The following is an 18,313-nucleotide window of genomic DNA, read 5'->3' on the forward strand; positions in this document are numbered from 1 at the left end:
AAGGGGAAGGTACAACTACAAAAACCCTACAACTGACATCAAACCTAATGGTGAAAGTATGAACACATTCCTCCTAAGACTGGGGAGCAAGGTGAGGATTTCTGCTCTCATTACTTTTCTTCAGCATTGTGCTAGAGGTTCTAACTAGGGCAATAAGAGAAAATTTAAACCTTTTTTTTTTCAAAAAAGACAAAGATAGGATATGAAAAAGTAAAACTTTCCTTATTCACAGAAAACGTGATCATCTATATAGAAAGAATTTACCAGGCCAGGTGCAGTGGCTCATGCCTGTAATCCCAGCATTCTGGGAGGCCAAGGCGGGTGGATCACCTGAGGTCAGAAGTTCAAGACCAGCCTGGCCAACATGGTGAAACCTTGTCTCTACTAAAAATACAAAATTAGCCAGGCCTGGTGGCGCATGCCTGTAATCCCAGCTACTTGGGATGCTGAGGCAGGAGAATCACTTGAACCTGGGAGGTGGAGGTTGCAGTGAGCTGAGATTGCACCATTGTACTCCAGCCTGGGTGACAAGAGCAAAACTCTGTCTCAAGAAAAAAAAAAAAGAATTTACAAAAAAAACAACTAGGATAAATGGGTTTAGTAAGGTTACGAGATACAAGATCAGTATAAAAAATCAATTTCATTTCTATCTAGTAGCAATTAATGACTATAATTTTGAAATTTTTTAAATAATGCCATTTTCAGTAGCAACAAAAATATTAAGTACTTGGAGATCACTTTAACAAAATATAGAAAATGCCTGTACACCAACACACACACACACACTCACACAAATTACAGAGAAAAAAAACAGAGCTTGGGTTTTTTTTAAAATGGAGAGATATACAGTGTTCCTGTATTGGAAGACTCAATAATGTTAAGATGTCATCTCTTCCCAAATTGATGTAAGATTCATTGTAATCATCAAAACCCCAGCAGGCTCTTTTTAGACACTGACAAGCTACTTCTAACATTTATGTGGAAATACAGGGAGCCTAGAATATTGGAAACAATTTTGAAAAAGAATGAGGCTGAGAAACTCACACTACCTGGTCTTAAGACTGACTATAAATTAGCTCTCGTAGTACCGACAGTTTAGCATTGTTGTAAGGAGACACATTTAGATCCATGTAATAGAAGAGAAACCTGAAATAGGCACAAATATGTATAGTTAGCTGATTTTACGTCAAGGAGCCAAGATAATTCAATGAGGAAAGGATACTCTGTTCAATGAATAGTTCTGGAAAAATTAGATTGTTATGTAAAAGATGGATCTTGATCCTTATCTCATCCTGTAAACAAAACTTAGCTTGAAATGGATAGTAGACCTAAATATACTAGCTAACACTATTCAACTTCTAGAGAAAACGGGAGAAAATCTTTATGACTTTGATATGGGCAAAGATTTTTTTTTTTTTTTTTTTTGAGACAGAGTCTCGCTCTGTCACCCAGGCTGGAGTGCAGTGGCACGATCTCAGCTCACTGCAACCTCCGCCTCCCAGGTTCAAGCTATTCTCCTGCCTAAGCCTCCTGAGTAGCTGGGATTACAGGCGTGTGCCACCACGCCCAGCTAATTTTTTGTATTTTTAATAGAGATAGGGTTTCACTGTGTTAGCCAGGATGGTCTCGATCTCCTGACCTCGTGATCCACCCGCCTCGGCCTCCCAAAGTGCTGGGATTACAAGCGGGAGCCACCGCGCCCGGCAGTATGGGCAAAAATTTCTTAGATAAGATATAAGAATGAACAATGATCAATTGAAATGGAAAGAAGAGAAAAACACTGATAAATTGGACTTTATCAAAAGTAAAGTCTTTTTATGACAGAAGACACTGTTTAGAAAATAAAAATGCAATTCACAGACTGAAGGAAAATATTTGCAAAACTTATATCTCATGAAGAATTTGTATCCAGAAGATATAAAGAACTCTATCAATATTGAACTATATCACTTGAACTATATCCATCCAGTAATTACTCAACCCAATTTTTTTAAATGGACAAAAGATTTGAGTAGACTGAGGACACTTCACCATAGAAAATACAGGAATAGCAAGTAAGCATATGGAACTATGCTCAGCATATTAGTTACTAGGGAAATGCAAATCCACAAGAAGATGCTACTTCACACCTACTTCATAATCACCCAGTGGGTTCACCTTACCTGCTGCCTAGACAGAACCGATTTATCAAGACGGGAATTGCAATGGAGAAAGAGTAATTCACGCAGAGCCAACTGTGAGGGAGACCGGAGTTTTATTATTATTCAAATCAGTCTCCCCGAGCATTCGGTGATCAGAGTTTTTAAAGAAAATTTGGCAGATAGGGGCTTGGGAAGTGGGGAGTGCTGATTGGTCAGGTTGGAGATGGAATCATAGAGGGTCAAAGCGAGGTTTTTTAATGTTTTCTCTTCCTGGGTGCGATGGCAGAACTTGTTGGGCCAGATTACTGGTCTGGATGGTGTCAGCTGATCCAAAGTGCAAAACATCTCAAGCACTGATCTTAGGTTTTACAATACAGTGATGTTAGCCCCAGGAGCAATTTGGGGAGGTTCAGATTCTTGAAGCCAGAGATTGCATGACCTCTAAACTGTAAATTCTAATCTTGTAGCTAATTTGGTAGTCCTGTAAAGACAGACTGGACCCCAGGCAAGACGAGGGTTTTGGGGGGTGTTACCAATTTTGTTTCAGAGTCAGACCATGAACTGAATTCCTTCCCAAGGTTAGTTCAGCCTATGCCCAGGAATGAACAAGGACAGCTTAAGGATTACAAGCAAGATAGAGTTGGTTAGTTCTGATTTCTTTCACTGTCATAATTTCCTTAGTTATAATTTTGCAAAAGCAGTTTCATAATAACTAAAAAGAGAATTGATAAATAACTGGTACTGGCCGGGCACAGTGGCTCATGCCTGTAATCCCAGCACTTTGGGAGGCGGAGGCGAGAGGATCGCCTGAGCTCAGGAGTTCAAGACCAGCCTGGACAACATGGAGAAACCCTGTCTCTACTAAAAATATAAAAAATTAGCCAGTCGTGGTGGCACATGCCTGTAATCCCAGCTACTTGGGAGGCTGAGGCAGGAGAATCGCTTGAACCCGGGAAGCAAAGGTTGCAGTGAGCCAAGATCATGCCATTGCACTCCAGCCTGGGCAACAAGAGCAAAACTCCATCTCAAAATAATAATAATAATAAATAAATAAATAACTGGTACATCCATCCATCGAACGGATTAACCAACTCATATAAACAACAGGGTGCATCTCAAAAGCATTATGCAAAGTGAAAGAGGTCAGACACAAAATACACAAAATATATATCCACTCACTGTATCATTCCATTTGTGTGAAATTCTTGAAAAGGTAATATAGTGTTAGAAAATAGATCCATTGGCTGGCAGGAAGTGAGGAAGTAACTCCAGAGGGGCCCAAGGGAACTGTTGGAGACATGGAAATATCCTGTACCACAATTCTGGGGCGGTTACATCACTGAGTACATTTTTTCAAAACATCAAATTGGACACTTAAAGTGGATGACTTTTATGGCATTTAAATTATACCTCAATAAAGCTGATTTAATTTTAAAGTGTTACGAGATCATAGGAAAAAAGGAAATGCTTCCCGATTCATTGCAACCCTGATACAATAAATGATAAAAAAAAAAAATACAAAAAGAAACAATGGCCTGTCTTACAAATTGATAATGCAAAAATCCAAAATAAAACACCAACACATAACATCCAACCTTGTGTTAAAACATGAACTGGTAGAATTTATTCCGAGAATGAAAAGGTGATTTATATTTAGGACATTTATTAATGTAATTTATCACATCAGTATGTCAGAGCAAAAAAGCCACAACTTGATAGATGCCCAAAAGAAGGTAAAATTATATATCTGTTTCCCATAAAATAATCAGCTAGGAATAATGTGTAGTACTTCTTTAATTATTAAGAATGCATATCCCACATCGGTAGTGAGCAATGCACGAAATAATGGAACACTAGAGCTGAACTTCCCAAAAAGACCTCTAAAGAAAAGGAACCCTGGCCGGGCGTGGTGGCTCACGCCTGTAATCCCAACACTTTGGGAGGCCGAGGCGGGTGGATCACCAGAGCTCAGGAATTCGAGACCAGCCTGACTAACGTGGTGAAACCCTGTTTCTACTAAAAATACAAAAAATTACCCAGGCATGGTGGCACGCACCTGTAATCCCAGCTACTCGGGAGGCTGAGGCACGAGACTTGCTTGAACCCGGGAGGCAGAGGTTGCAGTGGGCCGAGATTGCGCCATTGCACTCCAGCTTGGGAAACAAGAGTGACACTCCATCTCAAAAAAAAAAAAAAAAAAGGAAATCCTATGGAATACTTAGAGAAAGAAAAGAGGGGGGCGGGGGAAGGGAGAGAGGGATCAAGGGAGGCAGAGAGAAAAAGGGAGAGGGTTTTGGTAGTCAAATTTGAGAAAGTTTGCATTCCACTCTTGAGAATGTCACATTCTATTAACTGTTCAAAGTTTCCAAAAAGTCCAGGAGTGAAAATAAAGCTACTTAATCATTTTTCCCAAACTTGGACATGAGCCCTTTCTTTTTTTTCCATAATGTATGTAATATGTATGAGAATACTCGGCCGGGCGAGGTGGCTCACGCCTGTAATCCCAGCACTTTGGGAGGCCAGGGCAGGCAAATCACCTGAGGTCAGGAGTTCAACACCAGCCTGGCCAACGTGGTGAAACCCCATCTCTACTACAAATACAAAAACTAGACGGGCGTGGTGGCGCACACCTGTAGTCCCAGGTACTCCAGAGGCTGAGGCAGGAGAAGCACTTGAACCTGGGAGGTGAAGGTTGCAGTGAGCCAACATTGCATGCCTGCACTCCAGTCTGGCAACAGAGCAAGACTCCATCTCAAAAAAAAAAAAAAAAAAAAAAAAAGAGACCATAACCAACTGAAAAACCATAGAACAAATTAAAATACAATGAGGGGGCTACTTACAATAGACACAAAACAACAGTAGTTGCCTGTATAACAGCAACAAGCAATTAGACATTGTTTTTTATTCACTTCATAAGAACAATTTTTTTTTTTTTTTTGAGACGGAGTCTTGCTCTGTCGCCCAGGCTGGAGTGCAGTGGCGCAATCTCGGCTCACTGCAAGCTCCGCCTCCCAGGTTCACGCCATTCTCCTGCCTCAGCCTCCTGAACAGCTGGGGCTAGAGGCGCCCGCCACCACGCCCAGCTGATTTTTTGTATTTTTAGTAGAGATGTGGTTTCACAATGTTAGCCAGGATGGTCTTGATCTCCTGACCTCGTGATCCACCTGCCTCGGTCTCCCAACGTACTGGGATTACAGGCATGAGCCATTGCGTCCGGCCAGAACAATTTTTTAAAAATGTAAAGTACGTGGGAAGAAACGTACCCAGAAATTTGCGTCAATGATGAAAACATCTGGAATCATGTTAAGTTTGAGTAAATGGAGAAATGGAGAAATGTGCCTGGGTAGAAAGGCTGGAGAGTGTAGCGGTGTCAGTTTTCTCCAGATTAATACAATTTCAGTCAAATTACAATTGTGATCACCTGTAAAATTGATAAAATAATTCTGACCGGGTGCAGTGACTCATGCCTGTTATCCCAGCACTTTGGGAGTCCGAGGCAGGGGCATCACCTGAGGTCAAGAGTTCAAGACCAGCCTGGCCAACATGGTGAAACCCCATCTCTACTAAAAATACAAAAAAAAAAGCTGACTGTGGTGGCAGGTGCCTGTAATCCCAGTTACCCGGGAGGCTGGGGCAGGAGCATCACTTGAACCCAGGAGGCGGAGGTTGCAGTGAGCCAAGATCGCACCATTGCACTCCAGCCTGGGCGACAAGAGCGCAACTCCGTCTCAATAATAATAATAATAATAATAATAATAATTCTAAGGTTTATCTGGGAGAATAAATTAGTATAAAGCATTTTAGAAAAACAAAAAGAAGAATAGCGTGTGGGACGGTTGCTCTACCCAACATTAAAATTGACTGTCAAGTTAAAATGGTGGGTATTGGCATCAGAATGTGTAGATAAGTGGAAACACAATAGAAAATCTAGAAATCAAGGCTAATATTCACAAACTTTCAACTGATGCAGGCCAGCCGAAAGAGAAAATTAAGAACGTTTCACATTTTATTTTCTTTTCTTTTGAGACTTAGTTTCGTTCTTGTCCAGGCTGGAGTGCAGCAGCACTGTCTTGACTCACTGCAGTCTCCGCCTCCCGGGTTCAAGCAATTCTGCCTCAGCCCTCCGAGTAGCTGGGATTACAGGTGCCTGCCACCATGCCCGGCTAAGTTTTATATTTTTTAGTAGAAATGGGATTTCACCATGTTAGCCAGGCTGGTGTCAAACTCCTGACCTCAGGTGATCTGCCCACCTCGGCCTCCCAGAGTGCTGGGATTACAGGCGTGAGCCATTGCGCTGGGTCCACATTTTCATATTAAGATAAATTCCAAATTCATTAAAAACCTAAATGACAAAAAGAAAACAACTATTCTGAGAATGCTAGAAATATCGGTGAACATTTGTATAATCTTTCTAGATAGAAACTTTATTCCTACCTGATTACATAAAAATAATAATTTTCAGGACAGCAGATAACACAACCAAAAAAATAAAAATTGGGGTTAATCGCAGTGTATCAAGTATGCGTACAAATTACATAAATAACAATGATGCTGCTGTGGATGGTGATTTTTTAAAAAAAGACTAGTCAAGTAGAGAAAAAAGATAGAAGACATAGCCAAAGTTTTAATGTTGTACATAGCTTTTGTTCCAGCAAATTTACTCATTTCTTTCAGAATAATCTTGAATGTGGGGATAGATTTATGTATGAGGATTTATTTACTTCCTCATCCTTTACAAGTGGAGTAAAATTAGAAGCACTTAATATGCCCAACACTAGGAGATTGGTATATATTGCAGTATCTTATAATCATATAGGAGAATACTATAAAGTACTTAAAAAGATGGTGTATTCATTTCTTTTTTTCTGAGACAGAGTCTCACTCTGTTGCCCAGGCTGGAGTGCAGTAGCGCAATCTCAGCTTACTGCAACCTCCGCCCCCCAGGTTCAAGTGATTCTCCTGCCTCAGCCTCCTGAGCAGCTGGGATTATAGGCACCTGCCACTGCACCTGGCTAATTTCTGTATTTTTAGTAGAGATGGGTTTTCACCATGTTGGCCAGGCTGGTCTTGAACTCCTGACCTCGTGAGCCACCACACCCAGCCTATTAATTTCTTAAGGCTGCCATAACAAATTGCCGCCAACTTGAGCCTCACAGTTACGGAGGCTCGAGGTCTGATATCAAGGTGTCAACAGGGCCGTGCTCCCTCTAAGAATCCTTCCTTGGGGCTTCCAAGGTTCTAGAGGCTCTAGGAATGTTTTGGTGCACCTTGGCTTATGGGTACATTGCTGTCATCTCTGCCTCCATCACTTGGCCTTCTGCTGTGTCTGAATGCACATGGCCTTCCTATGAGGACACCATTCATTGAATTTAGGGACCACTCTAATCCAGTATGCCATTTGAACTAATTGCATCTGCAAAGACCCCATTTCCAAATAGGGTCACATTCTGAGGTTGCAGGTGGACATGAGTTTTGGGAGAGACACTGTTCAACCCAGTATAGATTATATAGAAGAATATCTGAAGACACAGAGAAATCGTTTACAGTATATTACTGAATAAAGAAGGTGGTTATAAAGCAGCAGGTCTGGTGTGATGCCTTTAAGTAAACACATCACTTTTAGATTCTAGAAGAGAGACTGAAAATATACGCATGAAAACATTACCAGTGGAGATGATTAGGTAAAGACTCGAGTGATTTTAATTGCTCTAATGGATTCCTGTATTTTCTCAATTTTTGACAATGAATATGTGCTTCTTTGATAAAGGGAAGAAGAATGATGTACCTAATTTTTTTTTTTCATCGAGAGTCTTCTGAGGCTGGGCATGGTGGCTCACGCCTGTAATCCAGCACTTTGGAGGCCATGGCAGGCAGATCACCTAAGCCCAAGAGTTCAGAACCAGCCTGGGCAACATGGTGAAATCCTGTGTCTACAAAAAATGCAAAAAAATTAACCAGGCATGGTGGCGCATGCCTATAGTCCCAGCTACTCAGGAAACTGAGGTGGGAGGATCACTTGAGCTCAGCAGTTCAAGGCTGTGGTGAGCTGAGATCATGCCATTGCACTCCAGCCTGGGTGACAGAGTGAGACCCTGTCTTAAAAAAAAAAAAAAAAAAAAAATTCTTCCTGAACTAGCTTTTCATTCTATAGGTATAAAAATGAATTAATATCCTTGATTACCATAACTTTTGTCTAATTGTTTAAAGTATTTTAGAGTTTACAAATTCAAAATACATTATAAAATATGTCACTTGAAGAATATTTCAAAATTGAATGCTTTCCTATTCCCTATATAATTTCTTTTCTGGCTTTTCCAAACTACAGATAATTTGAGATGAATAGGTTTGATTTTTGTTTGTTTGTTTGTTTTTTTTGAGAGCGTCTTTCTCTGCCCAGGCTGGAGTACAGTGGTATGATCACTGCTCACTGCAGCCTCAACCTCCTGGGCTCAAGTGATGCTCTTGCCTCAGCCTCCCAGGTAGCTGGGACCACAGGCATATGCCACAATGCCTGACTAGTTTTTATTTATTTTTATTTTTTTGTAGTCACCATGTTGCTCAGGCTGGTTTTGAACTCCTGGGCTCAAGCAATCCTCCTGCCTCAGCCTCCCAAAGTGCTGAGATTACAGGCATAAGCCACCGTGCCCAGCCTGAAATGTTCATTTTAAGTGTTTATTGTCCTGTGTGTTTTGAAATTTTTACTGACTATATGTAACAAATTTGTCACTCCATCTAGGCACAAGTGTTTTAGCTGAGCATAAACTTTTTTTTTTTTTTTTTTTTTTTTTTTGAGACAGAGTCTCGCTTTGTCACCAGGCTGGAGTGCAATGGTGCGATCTCGGCTCACTGTAACCTCTGCATCCCAGATTCAAGCAATTCTCTTGCCTTAGCCTCCCGAGTAGCTGGGATTACAGGCGTGCACCACCACACCTGGCTAATTTTTGTGTCTTTAGTAGAGACGGGTTTCACCATCTTGGCCAGGATGATCTCGATCTCTTGACCTTGTGATCCACCTGCCTCAGCCTCCCAAAGTGCTGGGATTACAGGCATAAGCCACCACACCCGGCCAGAGCATAAACTTTTAAAACCTTGTAGCCACTTGTCTCTAGGGCACTGGGGAGATATTTGAAATGAGCAATTGCCATATTATTTGTTGTTTTCTCAGGCAAGGAATTGTTCCTCCTGGTCTTACAGAAAATGAATTGTGGAGAGCAAAGTACATCTATGATTCAGCTTTTCATCCTGACACTGGTGAGAAGATGATTTTGATAGGAAGAATGTCAGCCCAGGTTCCCATGAACATGACCATCACAGGTTGTATGATGACGTTTTACAGGTATGTTATGAATATGTAGCAACAGTGTGTTCACCATTACAGAAGCTCAAAGTATATTTTTGTATGTAAATAATTTTGTTGAAATAAGTATTACTTCATAAGTATATGAAGTGACAAACAAGGTATTTAGCTTGATTGAATCGTTCCGTAATGTACTTATGAATCAAAACATCATGTTGAACTCCTTTAGTATATACCATAAAAAATAAAATTGAAGACAATAAAAAACAAAAAATGGGATATTATCGATGTAAAAGAAAAAAAGTCATTTCACTTTTAGTTCCATTATGTTTGAATGTTGCTACTCTGGGACTCTTTTTTTTTTTTAACCCTTCCCCTCTGCTAAATAGCATCTTCTTAGTTGTTCAAAAGGAGGTTGAATTTTTTTTCTAAATCTTAGCCCCAAAAGAGAGTGAAGTGGAGAAAGAAAATAAAAGAGTCTGCAGGCAAATTCTCCTTTGACTCCATTCATATAGATATAGGTATAGGTGTAAGTGTAGATATAGGCACATTAAAGGTGTATGTGTAGACATAGACATAAAGCATTGCAAGTGCTGTTAGGAGGGCCCAGGACCATTTAGCCTACAAATTGTATCTTTTTTCCCCAAGAGAAGGGATCTGGCATTTATTGAATGTCTATTCTGGACCAGGCTGTCTACAAATTTTATCTTACTTCATCCTCATAGTAACCCTCTGAGCTTGATGTTATCTATATCTACGGAACGAGGAAACTGATGATCCCAGAGGATAAAAGCTTGCCCAGCAAACAGATCCTAAGCCTGTGGCCTTGTGGGTTTCTCCCTTCCCCAGTATGTCTCCTCTCTGGTTACTGGTGTTCACGTTTTCTGTTCCGTGCAGCGGCTGGGCCCAGTGATAGTGGGTATGTGATGGATGGCTCTGTTTTAGGACTACGCCGGCTGTGCTGTTCTGGCAGTGGATTAACCAGTCCTTCAATGCCGTCGTCAATTACACCAACAGAAGTGGAGACGCGCCCCTCACTGTCAAGTAAGGCCAGGAGATTTGACCACTCTCTGCAGTTCTCCAACCTTCATTTTATTAAGTGGTGATACTCTCCTATTTAAAAAAGCCTATGTGTGCATATTTTTATATTGTTCAGAATATTATGTAGCATCCTTTTTTGTAGCTTTTTTTCTTTTTTAAAGTAAAGTGTTTCATTTTCTCTCTCCCTATCAAGAAAACAGTCTTCTTCCAGCCTGCCTTCTCAGACATTACTCGTGCCTTTGGAGGTACTGGTAGGATGATACCTCCTTCTCACCCTGGAGCTCATGGCCCTGTAGAACACACAGCAGGCAGCACTGGTCTGGCCTCTGATAAGTGACAGGCTGTTCCCCCATCTACCCTGCCTGAGTTGACAGACACCAACGTTAAAAGTAGAGGAGACAAAGTGTGGTCTCTGCAGAAATCAAGGGGAGACCATGGCAGTGTGACCTTTATATCTGATATGTTTTTAAAATAGCTCCTCTGTGGAGTCCAAAAGAAAGCAATGAGTTTTAATTTTTTGTCACCTGTTAAAAAAAAAAAATAGGCTCACAAGATTAGTTAACCAAAAATGTTAGTTAGCATAATTGTATTACACTTGAAAGAAAAGTGCTTCTCTTTTTTATCACTTAAAATTGCTTTTGACAACCCATATTCTTCTACTATTGTTATATGGAGCAAAGGATCTTGAAATCTGCAACCGAGTGGTGTTTATCGCAATTAAAATTTCTTTTAAAGGAAAAGAGAATTGCTTGGGCTTTATAGTTTTGGGATGATAAGACTTAGTATTTTTATACAGTTCAGATATCATTTTTTAAATGGCAGCACTTCATTTTTGCTTTCAGTGTGTATATTAATATTTTGAGAAATATTTTTAAGCAAATATGCCCCAAACATTTAGCCCAATATGCACTCCCCTGTATTCATAGCTTCCTGCACACAGCTTCCCTCCTTCTCACCAATACAAAGTCTGTATGTTTATTTATTTATTTTAACCAACTCACTTCAAAGACTATATGTCTACTTTTTTGGAGTTATAGTCAAGATACGTGTGAAGGATCCCATTTTTTATGGATCTGCTTGCTTTTTCTTTAGATTCCCCTATTTGTGGAGTGATAGTGAATGTTGTTTTGTAGACTCTTCATTCTGAATCATGCTCTTTTATATTTCCCTTTTATTTCTCCAAATAATGTTGCACCAGAGTTTCCTGACATGCCCTCGTCGTCTACACGATATCCTTTTTCCTTTTCAGTGAGTTGGGAACAGCTTACGTTTCTGCAACAACTGGTGCTGTAGCAACAGCTCTAGGACTCAATGCATTGACCAAGGTACTCAGATTTTTATTTCCATAATAAAGCTGCTTAATTTGTGATCACCTGCCTGGCTCTAAATCCCTCTATTATTTCTTAAAATAGTTCAAGTCATAGGGATTTCTTGTTATAGTCCTTATCTTCAGCTGCATATTTTAGTTATATCTTCCAATAAGTTTGGGAAGAGTTGTCACCAATAACACCTACCAGGACTGTGGTCTGTGCCTGACTCTGTGTACAAAGTGCTAAATGTTCACCCATCCTGACAGCCCCCCAGAGGCATTGCAGAGGGCAGTGTGCCTCAGGCCACAGCTCTGAAGAGAGGCAAGAGCATTTCTCTCTCTCTCTCGCTCTCTTCTCTCTCCACTCCAAAGCCCATACTACTGCAACCACACTTAGCTACAATGCCTTAGAAGCTTGCATGGTCCCAGCACACCCATGTGGGAAATATACAAATACTGCTAGGAAAAGTTTTGAAAGTGTTCTTGGCCTGAGTTTCTATGCAAATAGGACTCTGCATTTTTCAGAGTTTTCAAGAAGAAATAAGTTATTTCCATTCACTAGTGCAGGAAAAATAAGATAAAGCTTTTGAAATTTTCTCCTCTGCAGCATGTCTCACCACTGATAGGACGTTTTGTTCCCTTTGCTGCCGTAGCTGCTGCTAATTGCATTAATATTCCATTAATGAGGCAAAGGTAAGATGAATATGCACTCTTAGTAGGGATGTGTGCTTGACAGGGGAGTCTCTTGTAATAAATAGCTTTGTTGAAACTTTCAAATGTTTGTTTTAATATGTATAGGTGAAATTATACGAGATCTTGGATTTCTTTCAAAATACTGTGGGGTTGGCAATGACGATGGGCATGTTGATAAAACAAGCTTAGCGATGAGTTACTGATTATTGAAGCAGACTGAGGAGTGCGGGGAGGGGGCTGATGCTGGAATAGTCTTTCTGTGTCTGTATGATAAAAAGTTTACAAGATATATCTCAAGCTTACATTGAGTTGGGCTTGGGTTGGACAAAGTCTATCCAAAGAAAGTTTATTCTCTAAAATAGATTCCTTTTTTTTCCTCCAGAATTTTCTTTTGGGGCTTAAAGTACATTATTCTATATGTTTGGAAGTATTGTTTTAGAACTGGCAAAAATTAAAGGAGAAGAAAGAACAACAAAAGCATTTTGGAATGGATAACGAAAAACAGGGGTAACGGTAGAAGTTATACTTAGTGTTAGTAAATGTAGTTAATAAATATACAATAGGGCCATGTGCGAGTGACTGTTTCCCTGTCAGCATATTAAGTTTGTTGACTTAATAATGCTGTGTGTTGTATCTGTTTCTTATTTGGAAAGTTGCTCAAATTTGCACATGAGCATAGATTGAAGTTCGCATATCCACCCTTTGAATTGTATTGTTCCTGAAAAAGGTACACCCTGTTTTAAAAGTTTACTAGTGTTGTTTTACTTTTATTTCTATCAAAGGAGAATTAAACTTGTCCATGGTATTTAAAAATAGATGTGTCTGCTGGGGGCAGTGGCTCATGCCTGTAATCTCAGCACTTTGGGAGGCCGAGGCGAGTGGATCACCTGAGGTCAGGAGTTCAAGACCAGCCTGGCCAACATGGCAAAACCCCGTCTCTACCAAAAATACAAAAATTGGCCGGCACACTGTCACACACCTGTAATTCTAGCTACTCGGGAGGCTGAGGCAGGAGAATCGCTTTGAACCCGGGAGGCGGAGGTTGCAGTCAGTGGAGATAGCACCACTACACTCCAGCCTGGGCAACAGAGTGAGACTGTAAAAAAAAAAAAAAAAAAATAGATGTGTCAGTACCAAAAATGACACTTGAGTGGGTATTTGCATTAAGTAGAGGCTTGATCTTTCCCAACATAGTACTATTTCAGGACGTTTATTGAAGGCATTGGTGGAGCTCTCTGTATGTGTTTTGCTCTGCAGGGAACTCAAAGTTGGCATTCCTGTCACAGATGAGAATGGGAACCGCTTGGGGGAGTCGGCGAACGCTGCGAAACAAGCCATCACGCAAGTTGTCGTGTCCAGGATTCTCATGGCAGCCCCTGGCATGGGTTAGCAGGACTTTGTCATTTATTCCATAAATACAGGTTGAACCAGCGTTCACGGATCCGTGAACCAGAAAACAAACACAAATATCGCACCTCTTAGTGGAAATTGCCTTCCAGTGGGGGTGGCAGAAAATAAACAAGTAAATAAAGTATATAGTATGTGCAGTGGTGATGAGGGCAAGGGGGCTAGGGCGTGTGGGTAGGGCAGCCAGGGAAGAGCACTGGGTGGAGGTGTGGGAGTGAGCCAAGTGGGTATCGGTGATGAATATTCTGGCAGAGGGAACCACAGGCAGGGGTTTGCCTGGTGTGTTGCAGGCATTACAGGTGCAGGTGCAGCTGGGGCACAGTGAGAGGGGTGGGGAGCAGTAGGAAGGGAGTCAGGAGGCCACAGACGGCAGAGCGTGGATGGCAGCCCTGGCGTTTCACACTTGGGTTTTAGTCTGAGAGGTAAGAAGCCAGGCAGGGTTTTGAATGCAGGAGCAGCACAATCTGACTTAGGTTTTATCTGTGTGACTCTGGGTGGTGGGTTGAGAATGGGCTGAAGGAGAACGAGAATGTTCAGTGGAGGCTGTCCAGGAGGCTGCCTCAGTAACCCAGGCAAGAGGCGGTGATGGGCTGGACCAGGGCCATACAGTGGGACTTTGACCAGAAGGGACTGATGGAGCAAATTGGAATGGTTAGAGCGCTACTGATAAAATGTGTGCCAAGCAACTACTCAGTTTTCCCTATAGGGACTGGGGTCAGCATGACCAAAAATAGAAAGTCTACATTGTATTTAGTTCTGCTGAGAATCTCTAGTCCACCCTAAGGCTGCTTAGAGCTACCTTCAGACCAGGGGCCTAAAGAAAGTTCTCAGACTGAGAAATCAGAGGGCCTGGGAGTTAGAGTGCTCTTCACAGAAAAAAAAAAAACAGAAATTAGTGTGTTTAATTTTCATCATCGAAACTGAATGCAAACAGCACTTGGCAATTAAAATGAAGCTCTCCAATGAAGTATACTTCATCAGCTGCTGTCAAGTCATCCATTAATACTTTTTTGCGATTTTTAAATTCCTTTTGTCACTGTGACTGCTCATCAGCAGGCAAGGAAGAGCAGGCAACAAAAGTTGAAGAAAAGTGCGTGAAGGAAAACTTTGAGGAACATTATATTCACATTCCAGCAAATTGGGGAAAAACTGCTATTATCTGATTTAACACAGGAGTGCCTTGGTGCCCTGTCTGAGGCTAATGTGTTCCGTAGGGGTGGCTGCACAGCCACGGTCCTGAAACATGAGGAAAGTATCCCCTGAGTCCAGGGACCAGCACGTTTGTCACTAACCTAAGAGGAGGCTATGGAGCCCACCCCGGTGTGCCTACTGAGCCCTGATTTCCAGATTTGCTGAAATCGAGGTTGCAGCTCCAGCTTCTGCCCTGGGTTTGTTTTGTTGTTGTCGTTGTTGTTTTTGAGACAGGATATTGCCCTGTCCCTCAGGCTGGAGTGCAGTGCTGTGATCATATGGCTCACTGCAGCCTCAACTTCCCTGGGCTCAGGTCCTCAGCCTCCCAGGTAGCTGGGACTGCAGGCATGCACCACCACACCCAGCTAATTTTTATATATTTTGTAGAAACGGGGTTTTGGCATGTTGCCCAATTGGTCTAGAACTCCTGGGCTCAAATGATCCGCCCACCCCGGCCTCCCAAAACGCTAGGTTTACAGTTGTGAACCACCGTGTCCGTGTCCGGCCCTGGGTTTGCTTTTGATTGTGATCTTTTCTGTTTTGAATTGCCTTACTCCTCTTAGAGTTCAGCCAGCCCAGACGGACAAATCCATTTCTAATGATTTGGTTATTTTAAACACTATTTAGTCCCCAGAGAAGAAATACAATCTTTCTGTCCTAGTGCAATTTATAAGAGTAATTGACATATCGAAGTAGTGGATATGACAGTTTAGCCTGATAAAAGTTGTCAGCAAATGAACGAATGGTGTCCACTGCATACCCAGTGTTTTACATGCATTATTATATCCAATTTCCTCCATTTTATAGAAAAAGAAAACAGAAAGCTGAGGCTCAGAGAAGTTAGGTAACTTCTCCAGGGTCACCCAGCTAGCAAGTGGTCTAGCCCAGCGGTCCCAAACCTTTTTAGCACCAGGGACCCATTTCATGGAAGACAATTTTTTCATGGACCGGGGATCAGGGGGGTGGTTTCAGGATGATTCAAGCACATTAAATGTATTGTGCACTTTAGTTCTATTATTATTACATTGTAATATATAATGAAATAATTAGACAAGTCACCATCATGTTGAATCAGTGGGAGCCCTGAGCTTGTTTTCCTGCAGCTAGGCAGTCCCATCCGGGGGTGATGGGAGACAGTGACGGATCATCAGGCACTAGATTCTCATAAGGAGCGGGCAGCCTAGATCCCTTGTATGTGCAGTTCTCAATGGAGTTCAGGCTCCTGTGAGAATGTAATACGGTCGCTGATCTGACAGGAGGCAGAGCTCAGGCATAATGCAAGCAATGGGGAGCAGCTGTAAATACAGCTAAAGCTTCATTCACTCGCCCATTGCCCTCCTCCTACTGTGCAGCCCTGTTCCTAACAGGCCAGAGATCCATATACCAGTCCATGACCCAGAGGTTGGGGCCCCTGGTCTAGCCTGTACGGAAGCAGTTTCTGCCTGACTCCAAGGCAGGATTCTTTACACCATCCTCCCTGCCTTGTACCCTTTGTTTCATTAATACAGGAAGAAAAAGTTCCTGATATTTTTATTTTTGCCTATTTAAACTTAAAGTTCTTTTCAAGATTATAAAACTTTCTGGCTGGCAGAGGATGTGATGATAATTTTCAAAAATTTAGAAAATCAGAACAGTTTTCAATTTAATGAATTCAAATGTAATAATTTAAAGAATTGCTACAAACTGTTTTTACTGTGACAGTGCAAATAGCCTAAAAGTGACGGAAGCTTTCTGTCAAACGGTTGAAAAAAAAGTGTAAGCTGAAAATTGGCATTAAATAAAGATTTAAGTGGATCTATCTTTATTTCCAGCCATCCCTCCATTCATTATGAACACCTTGGAAAAGAAAGCCTTTTTGAAGGTAAGCTGTGGTCCTTTTGTCATTTTCTCAACCCTTTTTATTCCTTTTCAGATTTCAAACTGTACAGACTATTTCCTACCTAAACAGTAAAGAAATTGAAGGCCAGTTTCCTGGGCTCTTATGTAAATAAAAAGATGTTCCCAGGAAGATTTTATTTCTAATCTCAGATATTTGAAAAAGCTTTTTGTAAATAAAGACTGCCACTATTGAGAGGTTGTAACTCAGTTACACACACAGTCATCTATTGGATGCCTGGCTGGGTAAAAATGAAGAGGTGATGTGAATTTGGAATGACATGTGTACAAGTCAGTAGTCATCCTATCAGGAATGAAAAAAATCATTCGGAGTAGCAGCTTCATGGGGTCTCAGTTTGGGAACAGTTACCACAGTTCCTCTCGTCTCATCTCAGTGACAAACACTGAACAGAAGACATAGTTGGGCATGTTGCATAAGTTTCTTGCTGTGACAGATGGAAATTTCTGTAGATGTACCTTGGCATTTTCTGATGCGAAGGAGCTGGCAAATGATAAAAGCAGTTAGCCCCATCTTAGCCCACCATTGCCGCATTGTTCCAGGCTGTTACACAATGATAAGATGAATAACTATTGTGTTATTCCCCACTTTCATCTTAAGTTGTGGTTTTTTTTAGCTTTGCTTGATATCATACCCTTTGATCATCATTTGGAAGTGTGCCACCATGCCTACTCTTCCCACTGAAGCCCCCTACCTGCCCCACTCCCCACAAGGAAGGGCCCACTGGCTTCAGAACCCCATTGTGAAGGTCCAGAGAGATGATCAGGATGGCTCATGGCTCAGTCCTGGCACCTCACTGGCTACAAGGGGGCCTGGTTGTAGCTGTACTCCTTCAGACCTCAATGAGAGATATTGCTCTAAAAAAGTAATGGCTAAATACCATTAAGGTACCCATACATACCTACCACTCCCCAAGTTCGTGGTTGCTGGTATATGTCGGTGTTGCATTTCACCCACGTAGAGAGGACCACAGGACAGAAATGATAGTATAGTCATTGCTAAAATAGACACAGAGGCAGCTTATATTAAAATCCCTACTTTTCCACGTTCAAAACACTTTCACATTCTATTGTGAAGGTGGGCTTCACCATGCCTCTTCCGCAAAGCCTGAAGAGGTCACTTCCTTGGCAGCTCATGATGCCCATGGCAGTGGTGTTCACCTTCATTGGCCTTCTGCTTGTTCCCACTGCCCCAGGGCCAGGTGTGCCTCCTCTGCAAGGGGGTACTTATCTGGGCTTTTACCTTAGAAATGACCAGACTCCTCCACAAACATGAAACTAATTGAACATTCTGGGCTTTTTTAAATGGTGATGCTTGGGGAGCATTCAGCATGACTCATC

At 41.6% G+C, this 18,313-nt stretch overlaps 1 protein-coding gene across 4 annotated transcripts in view; it reads left to right on the forward strand.

Moving 5' to 3' along the window:
• The window catches only part of SFXN1 (sideroflexin 1), a 49,906-nt gene that overhangs the window by 21,082 nt on the left and 10,511 nt on the right, over positions 1-18,313 (forward strand). For 3 of the 4 annotated variants that reach the window (XM_024247217.3, XM_054556260.2, XM_009241300.4), the window contains exons 3-8: positions 9,307-9,477; positions 10,384-10,482; positions 11,729-11,804; positions 12,396-12,481; positions 13,739-13,866; positions 16,891-16,940. In XM_024247217.3, the coding sequence (XP_024102985.1) occupies positions 9,307-9,477; positions 10,384-10,482; positions 11,729-11,804; positions 12,396-12,481; positions 13,739-13,866; positions 16,891-16,940 (610 nt within the window). The remainder of the gene's footprint in view (positions 1-9,306; positions 9,478-10,383; positions 10,483-11,728; positions 11,805-12,395; positions 12,482-13,738; positions 13,867-16,890; positions 16,941-18,313) is intronic. The other variant, XM_054556261.2, reaches the window with a different exon arrangement.

The sequence above is a fragment of the Pongo abelii genome, chromosome 4 (genome assembly GCF_028885655.2).
Source record: "Pongo abelii isolate AG06213 chromosome 4, NHGRI_mPonAbe1-v2.0_pri, whole genome shotgun sequence".
In the NCBI taxonomy this organism is placed as follows: domain Eukaryota; kingdom Metazoa; phylum Chordata; class Mammalia; order Primates; family Hominidae; genus Pongo; species Pongo abelii.